The sequence below is a fragment of the Photinus pyralis genome, unplaced genomic scaffold, assembly GCF_008802855.1.
Source record: "Photinus pyralis isolate 1611_PpyrPB1 unplaced genomic scaffold, Ppyr1.3 Ppyr1.4_LG3a, whole genome shotgun sequence".
NCBI lineage: Eukaryota > Metazoa > Arthropoda > Insecta > Coleoptera > Lampyridae > Photinus > Photinus pyralis.
In genome coordinates this window covers 15,022,506-15,043,130 of record NW_022170509.1, presented here as the reverse complement: position 1 = coordinate 15,043,130, position 20,625 = coordinate 15,022,506, and the positions used below count along the sequence as shown (strand labels likewise).

General features: G+C 37.2%; 1 protein-coding gene across 6 annotated transcripts in view; it reads right to left on the bottom strand.

Annotated features, from left to right (window-relative positions):
• Positions 1-19: 19 nt before the first annotated feature.
• The window catches only part of LOC116165569 (protein Teyrha-meyrha-like), a 142,320-nt gene continuing 121,714 nt past the window's right edge, over positions 20-20,625 (bottom strand). For 4 of the 6 annotated variants that reach the window (XM_031480120.1, XM_031480124.1, XM_031480122.1 and 1 more), the window contains 7 exons: positions 20,536-20,568; positions 3,650-3,861; positions 3,468-3,599; positions 3,310-3,421; positions 2,862-3,259; positions 391-465; positions 20-292 (listed from right to left, as the gene is read on the bottom strand). In XM_031480120.1, coding sequence (XP_031335980.1) covers positions 221-292; positions 391-465; positions 2,862-3,259; positions 3,310-3,421; positions 3,468-3,599; positions 3,650-3,861; positions 20,536-20,568 — 1,034 coding nt within the window. In that variant the 3' untranslated portion in view covers positions 20-220. The remainder of the gene's footprint in view (positions 293-390; positions 466-2,861; positions 3,260-3,309; positions 3,422-3,467; positions 3,600-3,649; positions 3,862-20,535; positions 20,569-20,625) is intronic. The other 2 variants (XM_031480121.1, XM_031480125.1) reach the window with 1 other exon arrangement.

Below are 20,625 nucleotides of genomic sequence, written 5' to 3'. Positions count from 1 at the left end.
TACATTTAATTTAAACCATTTTTACAAAAGAACTAAGCGAGGATAGCACATTATTGGGTAGGTAGGTACAAATACGTACGATATAATGGGTGATATACGATTTGGTATTTTTTTTTACAGTTTTTTAACATCGGTAAGACTACTAATGGTGCATTTTTAAGTGAAGTGCTGGAAACATCTGAAAGTGCTGTGATGTATAAACCAAGTTCTTTTAACAACGTTACATGAAGATGCGCCTCAGGTCTGATGGCGACGTTATCATGCTGCACTGCGGGCAGACTTTCTTACTACTCTGAAAAGGAAAATTGCATTTACAGTCAAGAAATATATCCATAATTAATTGTATAGGTTGCAATTTAAATTTTCCCCTTAGGTATAAATTGCACTTACAAGAGTGTGTAGCCAACATTCTTCGCAGTGCACATGCCAGCAAACTGTTGAAATAACTGGTTTCTTATAATGCTCCTGAAACAAAGTTACACATGCATCAGATACAGAGTTGATTTACTGAATTTGCTACCATTTTCATTTTTTTTGCAAAGGGACGAATGGAGCTTTCTATCGAAAAATATATCGGCCTAATCCATTCAACATTTGATGAATACTTGAGGAATAATGCAACAGTAAGTAAATATGAATACCTAAATTTGGTATCATTTACATAACAAAGTTCATTACCAACTTAAAAGTCTTTTCATTCCATACGAAGGGAACTTGATGAAACTATCAAATTAAAAAAATTATAGTCCCAAATTCAGTGAATGAAGTACAACGCTCAGTGATAAACAAACGCATCACTTTCCCACGTAAAAAAATATGCCTATTCTTGGGTGGAATAAAACCATGTTATTGTTTTGTTTAAACTTTAAGCCATCAACGTTTCATAGCATAAATAAATGTCAAAAATATTTTTTTCATTAACAAAAGTTAAAATGTTTACTCCATTTTCTTTTCTGAATAGACTGCATAAGCTATTCGAACAGTTCGGTAAAATTCTAAACAAGTCTTATAAAACTGCAATTAACTCAAAGGGTTATTGGTTCCCCATATCCATTCTATTTTATTTTGTTATTAAACACAACACACAATGACGATCTGGGTCAATTATTATCTGGAAAACGAATGCGAATAAATTTCTGTAAATTTGAGCTAAACTATTTTCAAAACTTTCTTTAAGCAATCCTTACATAATATGCAACTGCTCAAAAAATTATACGGGTTGCTCACGAAATTAGGTTTTGGAAATGAGAACAAAATTTTTATCAATGAAACCCCTCTTTTTTCTGTTCACCAATGGATTCTACAGTGTAAAATAATGGCGTTTGTAATTACATCCCTATGTCCATCATGTATGTACAGTTTTTTTTGGTAGAAAGTAGAAAATGTAAGGAAAGGAAAATTCTGCAGCCCTTGTCAGATTAGTTGGTTTAGTTAGCTTTCAACATCCTTTATTGCGCTTGGGTGATGCTAGAAAGAGTAGTACGCTGAACGCTAATTTCAAAGGCCTCGTGGATCCTTCGCGAAAAAATACATTGCCGTTTCGCTATGGTGCGTTCTACCTGGGGTACACTGTATACAAAGTACTGTTTAGGAACTATGCAAGAAAATTGGCACTCTCACTAAGTAACGACATTCACAGAAAAATTTATAAAACGTTTATTTTTCGATGGATTTTAACGGCGATTGATGCATCGGATAAAGAATAATTACATTTTACAAAATTACAAATTTTCTCCATTGAATGTCAGTACTTGTCAGGGAAGTGTCCAATTTGACATTTTTAAGCTAAAAACTTCCTTGTCGCCTGAAATTTCCAGTTATCACTAAAACGCACGTCGTTTCGTATAAATTAAGTCTTCCTAGTATCTTCCTCATTGTGATATTGTAACTATCGTCGTACAAAAATTTAATGAGATTATAACATTCATCTTCTTTAAATAAAGATCCAAAGTTAAATTTGTAATAGATAGATATCTAAATAACATATAAAAATCAAGTATTTAAATATGAGTAAAGATAATTTTGTTTTTTTTTCCAAGCTTTAACGCATCTGTGAAAAGTTCTGGACAGCCGAGTGTGTCTGGCGATACTGGATACTACTTTAGAATGATATTTTACATTTTACAAAATATATATAAAAATCAGCCAAACAAATTTGAGAAAAGTGACTCTTGTTTTTACTCACCTTTCTTAACTGGTACCTGTATGTTGGTCATAGACCCAACTGTGTTCAAGCCTCTACTCAGAACCTAAAGTTTTATCTATTTAAATATAAATAGTGTCTAATGGTTCTGGGATCTTAAGCGTAAGGGCAAAAACAGAATTGGATAAATGGTCCATAAATAGTTGTATAGGACATACGGGCAGGAAAGCCACGAAAACATAAGCTTTCTCACTTCGCGAGTTACTGTAAAAAATATCGATCGTGGCCCTGTTAAGTTTTACTATCGGTTCGATAGTGATCTCTGAGGAACGTAAGATCGAATTACAGGAACCCCCAAAATGAACTGGATCACTGCACTCCCAAAGTCATGTACTTTTGAGTAATATCAAAAGTTGCCATAAAAATTGTCTATCGTCGAGAAGAGGGAAGAGCAAATTTTCAAAGTAAATTCCCGTCAGAAGTTTTTTTAATAAAAACCCTTCGTTATAACTCCCCAATTCATTGTATTAAAATACGTTAGGGGAAAGTATTGGATGGCAGAGACAATCGAGCCGTATACGCAAACTTTTCAAATTGGGGTGTTTCCCATCTTGAAAAGCAATAATTTTTGAAACTAGGCCGAAAATTTTGCGATTACCACCAATTTTTCAGGGTGGCCTATGTATACAGTTTTAATTTTAATTTTGTAAGTACTTACCAAGCATATGAGGCATTTATACTCTTCTGGTTCTGTACTAGTAGCAGCATCGCCGGTCCCTTCCGCCTCCAGTTGGCGAATCCTATTCCTGAGTTCTTCAATGATTTGTGCCCTGCTGCTAGGCTCGGCGTCTGATGTGCTGACGTTACTATCACATTGTGGTCCAGCACTCTCCACCTTTACCTCGACATCCCCGCTCGAATTAACGGTGGCGACTTGCGATTGCACTGCGTCCTTATCTTTATATTTATCGTCGTTGGTTTTCCCAGCGATATCAGATTCAGTATATTGCGAAGGTCCAAATGAAGATTCTTCAGGTTCGTCGCCGTCAACTACTAAATCTTCACTGTCAATTTCCGTATCGATGCTTATTCGGCCGCTGCTGTTTGGTGTAGTTTCTGCGTGAACATTAGTAAAAGCTAGTAGGGATTGTATTTATTTAACTTACCACTAAAGCGCACAGGAAGAACATCCGACCTTCGTTTTTGGGTTTCAGTCCATTCTTCAAGCTCCGAATCGCCTTCAACGTCCACCGTTTCGTCTTCATCATTGCATAGGTTCTGAAAAAGACATTTGTTTAATCCAGAAATGAACCTTCCGCTGTACCTTTCTCAAACAATGTTCGTCTGAGCTCTTATGCATGTGGCTTACACAAATAGGGCAACCGTCGTCCGCTTTCCTTTTTCTTATTTTTAATCGCAGCCTTCCCTGTCTGTTCGTCTTGATTCGTTGAAACGTCTAAAATTAATTTAATTTACTCTCGAATCCAATTGTGCATTTATACGCACCTCCCACCGACCCTCAGGACCGCTGTCTCCAGGCAGAGCCGGCGGCCTTCCTGGATCGGGTCGTCTTTTTCTACTCCCAATACTTCCAGCTTCGCTAAGTTTGTAGAGACGTTCCAACTCGTGGATGAAATGCGCCTCCAGGTCTCCGGGTGAAATTCCCATTCCGCATACCGGACAGCAGGAAGGGTCTTTTTTCTTTTTTACAGAAATATCTTTAACAAATGAATATATGTAAAGTTTGAAACAAGCTGGGAAAGTTGGGTAGGTATCGATTTCGCTCGTTAAGTTTATATATGGAAAGGTAGGGGATACGAAATAGAGCAAGCTCATGAAAGGATTGTGAGATGAAGAGGATTGTACACAGTTTGGGGCTTAAACGAGTGTTGGTGTCTTAACGTGTATTTGCAAGAACCGATTGTAAATTTCAGCACGGCATGATGACTTAAGCCCGTTTCATCCCCTTTTAGCCGAAGCTGATTTACGTTGGGGTACACACGGGCACGGGTCGAGTCTGGCAATTAACAAGGTTAGCCGAGCTAATCCCATGAATTATGTCCGTGTCCTGACGGATCGTCGAGCCCGCAGGTGCAGCGCGGATCAGTGAATCGTATGCGGGCCCAAGCGGTATCGGCGCCACTCCCGCGCTAAACAAATCCGCCAATCTGCCCCCTGTGACTATTAACATGACAAATGCTAATATATTTCACAGCTTTCAGCGGATTTTCAGATGAAACTGATATATTTTTGTTTCTTAGGCGTCCTCTGTTTGTCTTTCTTTTAAGCAAAGTAGATCATTAAAATAGGTAGAAACGAAAAGTTTTTAAACGCCGCTTTTAAAACCGACTTGACACAATAATCACAATGTAACGATCGCAATAAAACTAAGTGCGATGTGCGAGCGTTGAATGTAAATTGTCAATCGTATAGCAATTCCGCAGATAATTATAATCGTAAAAATTCTGAAGTTTTTGTGTCGGAAACCGGTGTGAGTTGAGCTGTAAATCTGCACGTGAATTATATTCAGAAGGGTTTCCGCAAGAAGTTTTGGAATGTGATCGGCCAAATGTTACAGAGCGCGAGCCTAATTTTTTGTTTTTGAGTAATTTCATGAATTAAGTACAAAGTTACAAATTCAAAAGTTAGGTAGAAGCTTAGATCATACAATGATCTAAGGGTAGAAGTAATGCTGTGTTTGACGATATTTCAGAGACAATAACAGTTAGATGTTGCATCGGAACTCACAATAACCCATTTTCGTAAATTCCAAATCATCCAGAATTTTGCCGAAATACTAAGCTGTTTTTAACGTAGATAGCTTTTATTTTCAGATACTTTGTTTCGGAAGTAACGCTGAGCAAAACGATTTCCATTTAATAAACCGAAGACCTGTGTTATACCGGGTGATCAGAATCAATATACCTAAAGCTCGATTCTCCAACAATGCATGCACTTGAATACAAAAGTAGACTCACCTATTGTCACTGATTTACTAATCAGTTAAAGAAGAATATATATTATCATTATCATATATTATCAGGGATCAGGACTACATTTGAGAAAATCCAAATGCTGGAAGCATTTCGTGTAACGATTGTATTACAAATGGTTTAACCCTATTTCGACCCCGCTGAATGCGATTTTGCCCGTTGCCAGTCTGATAATGGACCGGATGGCGGTATTTTTACCACCCTGACGTATTCTCCGTCTAAAATGCCCGATTTTTATAATTCAAGTGCCTGGACCCACGTTTTTTGGGTCGAAAAAATGAATTGTCTGAAATCGACCGAGGTCAATCCATTTCAAATCGCCCAGGCAGAGTTACTGAACTTTTTTTTTATTTTCCTGGTTTTCAAGTCATGGGTTGCCTATAGGTAAGGAATCACAAACCACTATTTGAAAAAATGTTTAATCGTTATACTTTAAGACCATACATTCTTAGGAAGGAGAAGAGATTCACTAATTACTTCTGTGTGAAGTACTTATAATACTACCTGCAGCAAAAGTTTTAGTCTTGAGAATGCACTCCTTTTTTTCTATGGCTTTTCAAAAATGGGCGAAAGTATGGTAAAGTCAATTTTCTTCGGTCAGTATCTGACAAGGGACTGAATGAAAACAAGTGAAAATTTTACAGAATGTTCTTTACGCTAATGAGAATATCTCACAAAAGAATTATGACTGAGACTCAACCCCGTTTTTCCGTCAAATTCGCCAAACCACCATCTTAGAAATGGCTACCTCAAAAAACCATGGCTTATAAAATTTTTTCAAATAGTGGTTTGTGATCGCCTACCCATAGGGAACCTATGAAATAAAAACCAGAAAAATAAGAAATGCTGAGCAACAAATTATATTTATATTGGGTGTTTTCAATTGGATTGACCCACCGGAAAAAAATTTTCTTATAGATTTCCATAACTTCAAACAGTTTGAAGATTGGGCCATTAGATCAAATCTTACAGCTCTTTGAATTTTTTTCGAAATTGATTTTTGCCTACAACTTTTGATTGAAAGATTCAATTGACAAAAACGAGATGTTTTGGAATCTACGAAGTTAAATTAATAGGAAAAAGTGTTTTCCCTAACATTTTCGGTGAAAAGCAAGCACTTATTATTTATTTATTTATCTTGGGTCGGAAAATTGATTTGTATGAAATGGACCGGGAAAAAACATTTTCTTATACATTTTGTCCTGTAGAATCCATAACTTCAAACAGTTTGACGATTGGACTACTAAATCAAAAATTAAAGCCCATTGAATTTTTTTTCGAAATTGGTTTTTTTGTCCATAACTTTTGATTCCGAGGTCCAATCGACAAAATAGGAGATTTTGAAATCTACGAAGCTAAATTAATATGAAAAAGTGTTTTCTCGAACATTTTTGGGGTAGTCGATTTTCGGTGAAACTTGCCTATATTTTGGGTCGGAAAAATGAATTGTCTGAAATCGACCGGGAAACACACTTTCTTATAGATTTTGGCCTGCAGAATCCATAACTTCAAACAGTTTGAAGACTGGGCTACTAAATCAAAAGTTACAGCCCCTTGAATTTTTTCGAAATTAGTTTTTTGCCTATAACTTTTTATTGAGAGATTCAATCGACAATATACGAAACGTTTTGGAATCTACGAGGCTAAATTAATCGGAAAAAGTGTTTTCCCGAACATTTTTGGGGTAGTCGATTTTCGGCGAAATGCATTTTAGGTCGGAAAAATGAATTGTCTCAAATCGACCGGGAAAAAAGATTTTCTTATAGATTTTGGCCTCTAGAATCCATAACTTCAAACAGTTTGAATTTCTTGAATTTCTTTGAAGTTCAGGAATTTTCTTAAATGCCAACATAGGTCATGTAATAAGTCATTAGAAAGCTTATTTTTTTCTATTTCTCACTACCTTCAACATGTGTGATGTTCGAATCCTTCCGAACCTGAGGTAGGCAGTACACTACAACCACCATACCAACACCAGCAGCTGCTGCTGGCATGAGTTTGCCAATATTGAGGCGTTCGTTGCTGGGATCTGATTATAGCAACGCCGGATAACAATGGGCAAGTATTGTGTTCTACATAACATAAGTATGAGAGAGAATTTTACAGAAATAAACCTGCAACACTGTAGGGCGGCTGCTGTTACCTTAGGCAGACGCCTCACTGTAAAGCAAAACATGGCCCTCCAAGCCATCCAAAAGGGTTATCGCAACCCCAAGGTCACGGATATCCCCTTTACAAACATCTCCTTGGAGAAAAACTTAGAGAGCACCCTTTCGGAGAACGCCTCTTGTGTCCTGTGGACTTACAGGACAAAGTAGATATTTTTATCGACTCTATTGTGGAGATATTTGAACAGGCATGTCCTCTGAGGGCTGCTAAGCCAAGACGACAGCTATAGCATATTTGGTGGTGTAGAGAAAAGCTATAGTCGAATGTAAAATTACCTCTAGGTTGGTTACCGAATGGAGCAAATGCAAGCATCAAAACCCTTGAGCTCGCATATAGTTCAAAGGGCATGCTGGAACGAAAGGTATAGGTAGTAAGAAAGTCAACTGGCCTCAAAACAGGTCTTTTATGGTCCAGAGCCGGCTCTTCCACTTTCCACTTAACAGTTGCAACTGTAAGAAATTTAATAACTGAAGACACACAGGGCCAGGTGGAACGTGATATTAGATTGTCGCCATGCGAGAGAAGCCTTCAGAGGACCATCTCGTAGCTTGGCGCGTTTTTTCACAGTGATATCAAGAATACTCGTGGCATACTTTCTGGGCACTAAAAACTAAACAAACATAGGCACCCTGTACAAATAGTTCGATTTCCAACCCCCTCAGATAATTTGTACAGTTATTTTTATCAAAAAGCTCTCTTTTGGGTTGCGATATGCCAACATCCACTAAGTGGTGTGATAAATGTGATTAACTATGCTTTAGCTCTAGCTTTTTGCTAGACTGATTAATCTCTTACAAATTAATAACAGGTGTGTTAAGGAGAGTTCAATTCGTTAGAACGTAACACGCGATAAGGGTTACTCACGTCTAAATCGTGCCAAATATTAAGATTTGATTAGAGTTTATCTACCAGATAATTTCAATATAGATATATAATTTATGCAATAAAAACAGATTTGATGGCGGATTCGATAAATCGATTTCGTTTTTCTCGTCATCTTGCAAACGATAGAAAAAGAAGAACAAACGAATGCAACGGATAGGGTGACTTTGCTAATTTAAAAATACAGAGGGTGGCCTCATTGAGTAATCGAATCGTTACTAAATAGTGTTTGAAGCTTGAAATCAGAGATTCGAGTCGTTTGGAAAAAATTAAAGGCAATAACAGTCACTTAGCTCGTAGTTTTCTAAGCACATAAGCTTTCGTAAGGCTATTACACACACTTAAATAATGTAGCAGCGCGCAGCAAGGGACATTTTATGAAGATATTAATTTTCGAATTGTCAAGTAGTGTTACCGTTATTATACTTACAAAGTAATAACCGTCTGTAAGGTTAGGAAAAGGCAGCCTAAGCGGTCCAAATTAATTAATTAAATCTGTTATAAACACTAAGTGGGTCGTCAGCGTTAAGAAGCACATTTTAGATTTGTAATTTCGCCATACTTGGCAGATATTGGCTTATAAAGCAAACGTGACGGAAATTATCCAATTTTTAAAGAAATTGATTAAACGAAATGGGGTAAAAAGCCTTGTTGAAATTTGCATTTGTTAAAATAACATAAGTAGTAAAAAGGGGTCGTGAAAATTAATTCTGTAGACTATTAGCGATATACACTTGCAAAACACATCCCGAGGGTGACTGAAACGGTGTGAGGGAGCTTCAAACTTGCGGCGATCAAAATCTAACGGAATTACTGCTTTTCACCTACGTTTTATACTCGTCAATGTAAGCCATTTTTATATTCGCAAATCGATAAAACTAACAAATCATAAATCTAAATGAAAAGGATGCATATGCGTATAAAAATGTCGAAAACGTGTAAATAGAAGCTAAAGAAAATGTTTCAAGGAATCTACCGTTTCTCTTCGTGATTCTATAAAGTATAAACAATGACAACCGCGTATATTGAATTACGTCTGTAACCCATAAAGTAACTTTCGCAATTATTCGCAATAGGTACCGCCAAACGAAAACGATTTGCGCTACTAAGTCACCTCTGCTGTGAGCAATTCCGCTGATGATTTGCTAGCCAGACACTTTCCGTTTTAGAAGTTTCTCAGTTCAGTTTTTGATACTTCAGCGGTCACGAGTGTTTCAGTGTTTCCAATAAAACATATGGTAATCTCCAGCATTTCTCAATCAGTTACTAATACACCAGTAACTTAAATCAATCTGAGACGAAGATCTCAAAAAACGATGTTCAAAACACCCATCTGAAACCAAGAATACGATCTGCACTACCTGCTGGTCCTACTCACTTTGCCTTAACCGATCCAATTTTTCTGCTGACCCACTGATCCCCCTCATACTGCCCATTTCTGCTGCATAGTCCCCATGATCAGATTTCGTCTTTTTTTGGATTTATTTTTTAATAACCCCTGCTCTCTTTTATTGCTGTGTTCTGTTTTCCATTCTACCTTTAGTACTAGTAAGTTGTACTGTTTTGGATTCTTGTTGACCTTTACTATTTTACGCCTTCGATTACCTATATTTATTATTTTATTAAAATTCGGCGCTTCGCAAATTTTCTAGTTTTCATTTTGTTGTGATACAATTTCTTTTACAAGATTGACAAAACTGGACACGTCAAGGGATTCTAAAGGAGTATTCCATTGGGAGTCTACTTCATAGTATCATGTTTGTCACTGAAATTGGTCATATCCTCTGCTTTGCGCACAACGTCCACCTACGCTCACTGGTGACGAACTGGCAGATGTTCCCTTTTGCGTTTTCCGATCACAAAATTGTACCACCAGCCTCATCCAGTGCGCAGAGTGCGTGAGGTACACGGGCCCATCAGGGTGGAAGGTCCCTGACCGTTGACCCACTGATATTGAACTTTGATTTACGGTGGTAGGAGCAGCTTTTCAAATATGGTAAATGATGCGAAGGAACGAGCTGTCTCAACTCATAGACCACCATAGCGGATTTTAGCAACTTCCCAGAAAGCATTCACTTAAAAGATTTATCCGGAATGCCCGAAATAGGGGAAATATGCATGGTCTCCCTAAGATAAAGATGCATTCCGATATTTTCGTTTCATTTTTGAGAATTTCCACAATGTTTTCTTACTGTAACTATGAATGTTAGAAGCATAGATAAATTGTTGTCGATGGTGTCAATCAACCATTTTTAATGTACGATTCAGAAGCTACACTGCCTGCTGGTCGGATGTTAGTTTTTTCTGCACCATCAAATCTATTGCTCTTGGCGGAAAGCAGAGAATGATTTGATGATGAGACTTTCAGCACTATTCCTGCTCTTTTTGAACCAATTTACACTATACATATCGACTGTCGTGCAATATAACGCAGCCTATCCTGATGTGGTGTACACTTTTCTCCCAAAGAAAACGCGAGCGGCGTACGTTAAGCTTCTTCAAGACTCAATTTATGGTTGACTTCGAATACGCAACAGAAGTTTCCAGAAAAATCAACAAATCAACAAAGGAGCCCTCTTCACAAGGTCTTTTAAAATTTATATCTTGCAAGTAACGCAAACAATGCTTTGGAGAGGTTGTAGATGCAAAAAACAGGGCTCAAGTGTCCTGCCTTGTGCAGCTCTGGTATAGGAAATGCCTTAACGTTTCCCTAGGGAACATCGATGAGTCCGACGGCGAGCAAAACGCCGAAAGTTCTGCAGGATCTGCTGCGAGTAGCCTGGCTACTACGAAACCCAGCCTCTCCGTAAAGATATAATGTGCTTTATGCCTTTTTTTTTGGCGTTAGCAATACAATATAAATCATCAGATGCTAAAGTTTGAGAAACTCTGATTTTGCAAAGTTTCCCATTTTTTATACAGCTGAATGCTAGATATAAATCAAAGGTACATTTTCTACAACTGAGTACATTTCAGAACAAATACCCCGGGATGAGTATAGAAGCTGATATTCTAAATTAGTGAGCTTAGACAATTGTTGGAAAAAATATTTACTATTTGAAAGGCTGTATCTCGAAACCTGTTGGAGTTACAGACTACAGAGCTACCTTGGAAGCAAACCGTAGGAAATATTATCCTCGACATTTACGAAAAATTGAAAAAAGTCCGAAAACGTCAGGGTTTTTCGATCACCACTCAGTTAGCTCAGGTCTTTGGAAGTTGAAAACTTGGTTCTTGCAATACAGTCATACATACTACCAACATAACAACAAGTGTAAGTTGTGCAAAACTCTTGTGCAGATAAAGCGCATTTTTTTAACCGAAATAGCTTTTGTTTTGACATCACCAATGGATATATTTCTTGCAGACGTCTCAATCGCCCTTTGGGAGTACCCTCTACGGCTCTACCGAGAATCCATTCTTGAAATATAAGGGAACCTTTCATTAGAGTACCATGAAGGATAAAACTAGTTCCACTTCTCCCCCTCCCCCTCCACCCCGTACTTTGATAAGAGGACAGAAAGAAGGGCAGTAGTTGGTAGAAAACGGTTCCTTTCGTTGAGACCTTTAATTAGAATACAGTGAGAGATAAAATTAATTTTTAACCCCCCCGGCCCCGTCGCTCACTGAGTCGCACGGGAAAGTTATAGCACAGATATATTTTACGTATATCTGTGGTTATAGTTTGTACAAACCAATTTATTTCGATGAGACCTTTTATTAGAATACCATGAAGGGTACAACGTGTGCCCCCCCCCCATTTTCTAAAGTTTAACTTGGCACCACAAACTGGGACCAATTGGTTGTCGTATGTAAAAATTATGCACGTTTTACTTTCAAAAACAGCATCTCAGGAAATAATTCGTGGGGGGGGGGGGGGGACATTTAGACTGCGAAATTTGATGGCTCTCTGGCAAACCTTCAAGGTATAGAGTATCTACTGCAAGAAATTCCAGGACTCTAGGACCAGGCCCCTAGAAACGTAGTTCATAACGGCAGAAGTGGGTCCGGTCTTGAAAAATGCGCTAAAAATTTACAAATTGCTGCTAATAATTAAAATAAAGAACTAATTGCTGACGCTAATTTGACATTGAACATTCAAGTTACTGTTTCCATGGCAGACGTTGATTAACGTTTAAAACAAATTCATGCAGAGGTTACCTATTATAGCCATCTATTACTACTCGTACATGCGTTTGATCCGATTTTTTTAAGTATACATAGCCAAATTCCCTATATATAGGCGGACAGTCGATCAATTCCAGAAGAAATCTGTAAGTAATATTACTCATTTCGGATTTCTGGTTTGTTTAAAGCTACATATCAGTAATCATGGCTATACTAAAAATGATCTTCAATATCAAAGTGAAGTGAAGTATTTCAGTTCACCTGATCACTGGACACTACATACAGAACGGAGTATGTAAAGTTGCCTATTGTCAATCCCCAAATTTGGTTATTAATAATATTAATGTGTGTTCGATGGTAGAAACATAAAACTTAGTCTAATTATAATGCACATTTTCTATCTGTAGCCGCGCGGCGGAAGCTATATTTTCGCTTTCTCGTGGTAAACTTTTAAGTCGTTTTTCCAAGATAACTTATCTATAAATGAAGTCCAAGCAATTTCCAAAATTGCTATAAGTTCGTAAAGTTAATAGGTATCTAGGCAATAACGTCCGGAAAATTTGTTTCCTTTTTTCTTTTACAAAATATTGCAGGCCCCTAACAACCCTCGACGTTACCCCTAAAAAAAATATTTGAAGATATCGTGGAAATCAAGCATTTTCGGGCAACGAAACAGGTGTACTGTCCAGCCTTAAAGTAAAAAGATAGAGGGCATAAAAAGAATCCATCACCATCATAGTCATGTTAGGTTCGTCAAGATCTATAGTTGCCCGTGGGTGTATTGTNATTAATATGAAAAAGTGTTTTCTCGAACATTTTTGGGGTAGTCGATTTTCGGTGAAACTTGCCTATATTTTGGGTCGGAAAAATGAATTGTCTGAAATCGACCGGGAAACACACTTTCTTATAGATTTTGGCCTGCAGAATCCATAACTTCAAACAGTTTGAAGACTGGGCTACTAAATCAAAAGTTACAGCCCCTTGAATTTTTTCGAAATTAGTTTTTTGCCTATAACTTTTTATTGAGAGATTCAATCGACAATATACGAAACGTTTTGGAATCTACGAGGCTAAATTAATCGGAAAAAGTGTTTTCCCGAACATTTTTGGGGTAGTCGATTTTCGGCGAAATGCATTTTAGGTCGGAAAAATGAATTGTCTCAAATCGACCGGGAAAAAAGATTTTCTTATAGATTTTGGCCTCTAGAATCCATAACTTCAAACAGTTTGAATTTCTTGAATTTCTTTGAAGTTCAGGAATTTTCTTAAATGCCAACATAGGTCATGTAATAAGTCATTAGAAAGCTTATTTTTTTCTATTTCTCACTACCTTCAACATGTGTGATGTTCGAATCCTTCCGAACCTGAGGTAGGCAGTACACTACAACCACCATACCAACACCAGCAGCTGCTGCTGGCATGAGTTTGCCAATATTGAGGCGTTCGTTGCTGGGATCTGATTATAGCAACGCCGGATAACAATGGGCAAGTATTGTGTTCTACATAACATAAGTATGAGAGAGAATTTTACAGAAATAAACCTGCAACACTGTAGGGCGGCTGCTGTTACCTTAGGCAGACGCCTCACTGTAAAGCAAAACATGGCCCTCCAAGCCATCCAAAAGGGTTATCGCAACCCCAAGGTCACGGATATCCCCTTTACAAACATCTCCTTGGAGAAAAACTTAGAGAGCACCCTTTCGGAGAACGCCTCTTGTGTCCTGTGGACTTACAGGACAAAGTAGATATTTTTATCGACTCTATTGTGGAGATATTTGAACAGGCATGTCCTCTGAGGGCTGCTAAGCCAAGACGACAGCTATAGCATATTTGGTGGTGTAGAGAAAAGCTATAGTCGAATGTAAAATTACCTCTAGGTTGGTTACCGAATGGAGCAAATGCAAGCATCAAAACCCTTGAGCTCGCATATAGTTCAAAGGGCATGCTGGAACGAAAGGTATAGGTAGTAAGAAAGTCAACTGGCCTCAAAACAGGTCTTTTATGGTCCAGAGCCGGCTCTTCCACTTTCCACTTAACAGTTGCAACTGTAAGAAATTTAATAACTGAAGACACACAGGGCCAGGTGGAACGTGATATTAGATTGTCGCCATGCGAGAGAAGCCTTCAGAGGACCATCTCGTAGCTTGGCGCGTTTTTTCACAGTGATATCAAGAATACTCGTGGCATACTTTCTGGGCACTAAAAACTAAACAAACATAGGCACCCTGTACAAATAGTTCGATTTCCAACCCCCTCAGATAATTTGTACAGTTATTTTTATCAAAAAGCTCTCTTTTGGGTTGCGATATGCCAACATCCACTAAGTGGTGTGATAAATGTGATTAACTATGCTTTAGCTCTAGCTTTTTGCTAGACTGATTAATCTCTTACAAATTAATAACAGGTGTGTTAAGGAGAGTTCAATTCGTTAGAACGTAACACGCGATAAGGGTTACTCACGTCTAAATCGTGCCAAATATTAAGATTTGATTAGAGTTTATCTACCAGATAATTTCAATATAGATATATAATTTATGCAATAAAAACAGATTTGATGGCGGATTCGATAAATCGATTTCGTTTTTCTCGTCATCTTGCAAACGATAGAAAAAGAAGAACAAACGAATGCAACGGATAGGGTGACTTTGCTAATTTAAAAATACAGAGGGTGGCCTCATTGAGTAATCGAATCGTTACTAAATAGTGTTTGAAGCTTGAAATCAGAGATTCGAGTCGTTTGGAAAAAATTAAAGGCAATAACAGTCACTTAGCTCGTAGTTTTCTAAGCACATAAGCTTTCGTAAGGCTATTACACACACTTAAATAATGTAGCAGCGCGCAGCAAGGGACATTTTATGAAGATATTAATTTTCGAATTGTCAAGTAGTGTTACCGTTATTATACTTACAAAGTAATAACCGTCTGTAAGGTTAGGAAAAGGCAGCCTAAGCGGTCCAAATTAATTAATTAAATCTGTTATAAACACTAAGTGGGTCGTCAGCGTTAAGAAGCACATTTTAGATTTGTAATTTCGCCATACTTGGCAGATATTGGCTTATAAAGCAAACGTGACGGAAATTATCCAATTTTTAAAGAAATTGATTAAACGAAATGGGGTAAAAAGCCTTGTTGAAATTTGCATTTGTTAAAATAACATAAGTAGTAAAAAGGGGTCGTGAAAATTAATTCTGTAGACTATTAGCGATATACACTTGCAAAACACATCCCGAGGGTGACTGAAACGGTGTGAGGGAGCTTCAAACTTGCGGCGATCAAAATCTAACGGAATTACTGCTTTTCACCTACGTTTTATACTCGTCAATGTAAGCCATTTTTATATTCGCAAATCGATAAAACTAACAAATCATAAATCTAAATGAAAAGGATGCATATGCGTATAAAAATGTCGAAAACGTGTAAATAGAAGCTAAAGAAAATGTTTCAAGGAATCTACCGTTTCTCTTCGTGATTCTATAAAGTATAAACAATGACAACCGCGTATATTGAATTACGTCTGTAACCCATAAAGTAACTTTCGCAATTATTCGCAATAGGTACCGCCAAACGAAAACGATTTGCGCTACTAAGTCACCTCTGCTGTGAGCAATTCCGCTGATGATTTGCTAGCCAGACACTTTCCGTTTTAGAAGTTTCTCAGTTCAGTTTTTGATACTTCAGCGGTCACGAGTGTTTCAGTGTTTCCAATAAAACATATGGTAATCTCCAGCATTTCTCAATCAGTTACTAATACACCAGTAACTTAAATCAATCTGAGACGAAGATCTCAAAAAACGATGTTCAAAACACCCATCTGAAACCAAGAATACGATCTGCACTACCTGCTGGTCCTACTCACTTTGCCTTAACCGATCCAATTTTTCTGCTGACCCACTGATCCCCCTCATACTGCCCATTTCTGCTGCATAGTCCCCATGATCAGATTTCGTCTTTTTTTGGATTTATTTTTTAATAACCCCTGCTCTCTTTTATTGCTGTGTTCTGTTTTCCATTCTACCTTTAGTACTAGTAAGTTGTACTGTTTTGGATTCTTGTTGACCTTTACTATTTTACGCCTTCGATTACCTATATTTATTATTTTATTAAAATTCGGCGCTTCGCAAATTTTCTAGTTTTCATTTTGTTGTGATACAATTTCTTTTACAAGATTGACAAAACTGGACACGTCAAGGGATTCTAAAGGAGTATTCCATTGGGAGTCTACTTCATAGTATCATGTTTGTCACTGAAATTGGTCATATCCTCTGCTTTGCGCACAACGTCCACCTACGCTCACTGGTGACGAACTGGCAGATGTTCCCTTTTGCGTTTTCCGATCACAAAATTGTACCACCAGCCTCATCCAGTGCGCAGAGTGCGTGAGGTACACGGGCCCATCAGGGTGGAAGGTCCCTGACCGTTGACCCACTGATATTGAACTTTGATTTACGGTGGTAGGAGCAGCTTTTCAAATATGGTAAATGATGCGAAGGAACGAGCTGTCTCAACTCATAGACCACCATAGCGGATTTTAGCAACTTCCCAGAAAGCATTCACTTAAAAGATTTATCCGGAATGCCCGAAATAGGGGAAATATGCATGGTCTCCCTAAGATAAAGATGCATTCCGATATTTTCGTTTCATTTTTGAGAATTTCCACAATGTTTTCTTACTGTAACTATGAATGTTAGAAGCATAGATAAATTGTTGTCGATGGTGTCAATCAACCATTTTTAATGTACGATTCAGAAGCTACACTGCCTGCTGGTCGGATGTTAGTTTTTTCTGCACCATCAAATCTATTGCTCTTGGCGGAAAGCAGAGAATGATTTGATGATGAGACTTTCAGCACTATTCCTGCTCTTTTTGAACCAATTTACACTATACATATCGACTGTCGTGCAATATAACGCAGCCTATCCTGATGTGGTGTACACTTTTCTCCCAAAGAAAACGCGAGCGGCGTACGTTAAGCTTCTTCAAGACTCAATTTATGGTTGACTTCGAATACGCAACAGAAGTTTCCAGAAAAATCAACAAATCAACAAAGGAGCCCTCTTCACAAGGTCTTTTAAAATTTATATCTTGCAAGTAACGCAAACAATGCTTTGGAGAGGTTGTAGATGCAAAAAACAGGGCTCAAGTGTCCTGCCTTGTGCAGCTCTGGTATAGGAAATGCCTTAACGTTTCCCTAGGGAACATCGATGAGTCCGACGGCGAGCAAAACGCCGAAAGTTCTGCAGGATCTGCTGCGAGTAGCCTGGCTACTACGAAACCCAGCCTCTCCGTAAAGATATAATGTGCTTTATGCCTTTTTTTTTGGCGTTAGCAATACAATATAAATCATCAGATGCTAAAGTTTGAGAAACTCTGATTTTGCAAAGTTTCCCATTTTTTATACAGCTGAATGCTAGATATAAATCAAAGGTACATTTTCTACAACTGAGTACATTTCAGAACAAATACCCCGGGATGAGTATAGAAGCTGATATTCTAAATTAGTGAGCTTAGACAATTGTTGGAAAAAATATTTACTATTTGAAAGGCTGTATCTCGAAACCTGTTGGAGTTACAGACTACAGAGCTACCTTGGAAGCAAACCGTAGGAAATATTATCCTCGACATTTACGAAAAATTGAAAAAAGTCCGAAAACGTCAGGGTTTTTCGATCACCACTCAGTTAGCTCAGGTCTTTGGAAGTTGAAAACTTGGTTCTTGCAATACAGTCATACATACTACCAACATAACAACAAGTGTAAGTTGTGCAAAACTCTTGTGCAGATAAAGCGCATTTTTTTAACCGAAATAGCTTTTGTTTTGACATCACCAATGGATATATTTCTTGCAGACGTCTCAATCGCCCTTTGGGAGTACCCTCTACGGCTCTACCGAGAATCCATTCTTGAAATATAAGGGAACCTTTCATTAGAGTACCATGAAGGATAAAACTAGTTCCACTTCTCCCCCTCCCCCTCCACCCCGTACTTTGATAAGAGGACAGAAAGAAGGGCAGTAGTTGGTAGAAAACGGTTCCTTTCGTTGAGACCTTTAATTAAAAAACAATGAGAGATAAAATTAATTTTTAATCCACCCCCCTGATCACTGATCTCGAAAAAGAGTCGCACGGGAAAGTTATAGTTTGTACAAACCAATTGATTTCGATTAGATCTTTCATTAGCATACCATAAAGGGTAGAACATGTCACCCCCCCCCCCCATTTTCTAAAGTTTAACTTGGCACCACTAAAGGCATGTGTTTCTTCTTGATCCACCGGTTTTATTTTAAAGGCGAACATGGGTAGGTATTCGCAGGATATCTCTATGATTCAACGGACATGGAAACGTAGACAATTTATGATTTCGTCTCCCCCTATGATGCATATTGCTGTACTTTTCGCTTTGATTAGTTTATGACTTCAATGACCGCAAATTGCAACAAAGAAAATAGCTATTTATTGTCCACTGGCACCAAACTTCGAAGAGATTTTGATTTCATTAAAGAAGAAGAAAACAGCAGGTTATTATATCAGGACTACGATTAGGACCTACAAAACTGACTCATAAATACCTTTAGGAAAAGTCACCGCCACCTATCTGTGATTTCTGTGACATGTAAATTTTCAAGCAAATTTTTAATGGTGTAAAAGAGCTAAGTTGTTCAATGCACCTTAAATAAATCAATACAAAAAGAGGAATTTTGTCTTTATGGTTGCCAAGACATATATTTAAATTTTGGTTGGGGTTTACAAGCCAATTTGAAATTAGATTTTTTTAAATAGTAATAATTGAATCTGAAATGTTATTTATATAAGGAATTGTACCGATATATTTATAATTATTTTGTGTAATAGTTAAAGTGGTTAATTTCATCAAATGCATTTTATTTTTATTTTGTTTACTAGTCTGTGTACTAGGGAGTTAATGGCAGCTAGTTTATGGTTATAAGGACTACTACTACCTATATGCAGGGATGATATTATCTGTGTGTCTACCTTTTCTATACATTTCAAATTCAAATTTGTTGTTTGAGGTGTGAATTTTGAGGTCTAAAAAAGGTAAAGAATTGTTTGTGGATTTTTCCGTGGTAACTTTAATATAAGGAGGCCAAGTCTTTTTGACTTTTTTTTAAATGGTGCGTCCTGTATATTTTTACACTATTTGCCAGCGATGAGGATATTGTTGCCGGTATAATCGCAGGGCTGGTCTTGAATTATTGTTTGATAAATGGAAACATTTCAACATATCTACCTTCTCGTTAATCTCTTCCGTTTTTACAACAAATAATAATCTAAGTTACCAATTCATTAAACTTTTTCACAAAGTTATAACAATAAACTGATACAAATGTCAAATTTTGTTTCCATAGCCAGCTTTAATTCCCAGTAAAACTATTTTAATATTTTCTTTAATATCTCGAATTCTATTAAGTTTAGAAGGTATAACAGTATTACTTATGAAAGCAAAAAATATTTCCTACCAAATAGAATAAAAATATACAGGGCGTACCATTTAAAAAAAAGTCAAAAAGAGGTATATCTCCGAAAATTATAATATTTTTTTTCTGATTTACATTAATTTATGTAGCTTGCTAGAAACACTAAACATTTTATTTAAAAATTTTTTTGCATCTAATAACTTCGGAGAAAAATCGAGTTTCCTAGTTCCGTTTACACCCTGTATATGTAAGCCAGAAACAGAAATTAAATTAAATTTGAGTAAGACTCTCAGAATCTCATTTTTGAACCCATTTTACGACACTTCTTTTAAGCTTGATTGTCTTCATACGGTACCGTATCATGGTATTTGTGAATTTCTACATTACTTTTGCAAACAAATTTCCGAAATGAATATTGAATTAATGTTGCCTGTTGTTAAGCATCGTTGCAAAATTTGTTAGGAAAGCTCTGATTGACTTCATATTTCTTTTTTTGTAAACTTGTCTTTAACGATTAACAACAAAGAACTTGAGTTCATCCTACCAAAAGAACGACGAAGTTCACAAATTCTGCCAAATTTGAATATCCTGTGAATTGACGATATGCAATGGGATATGCAATGGAAGGGTTTTGGATTTGGTTGGAACCCAAAAATTTCGGCTAAATACCTATTATTGTCACCGAATTTAAAATTAGTTATAGACACTGAAAGTACACGACACCCTCTGTGTGAAGTTGTATAAAGGATTTGTTGTCATAAAATATTCCTTACGCTAAAGAGTACCTACCAATTTGTCTGTTTGTGAATCTACCTCGATAACCTGCAAAGAAATTTAATTTTAGGATCAGTAATTCACACACACGTTTTTTTTTAGTTG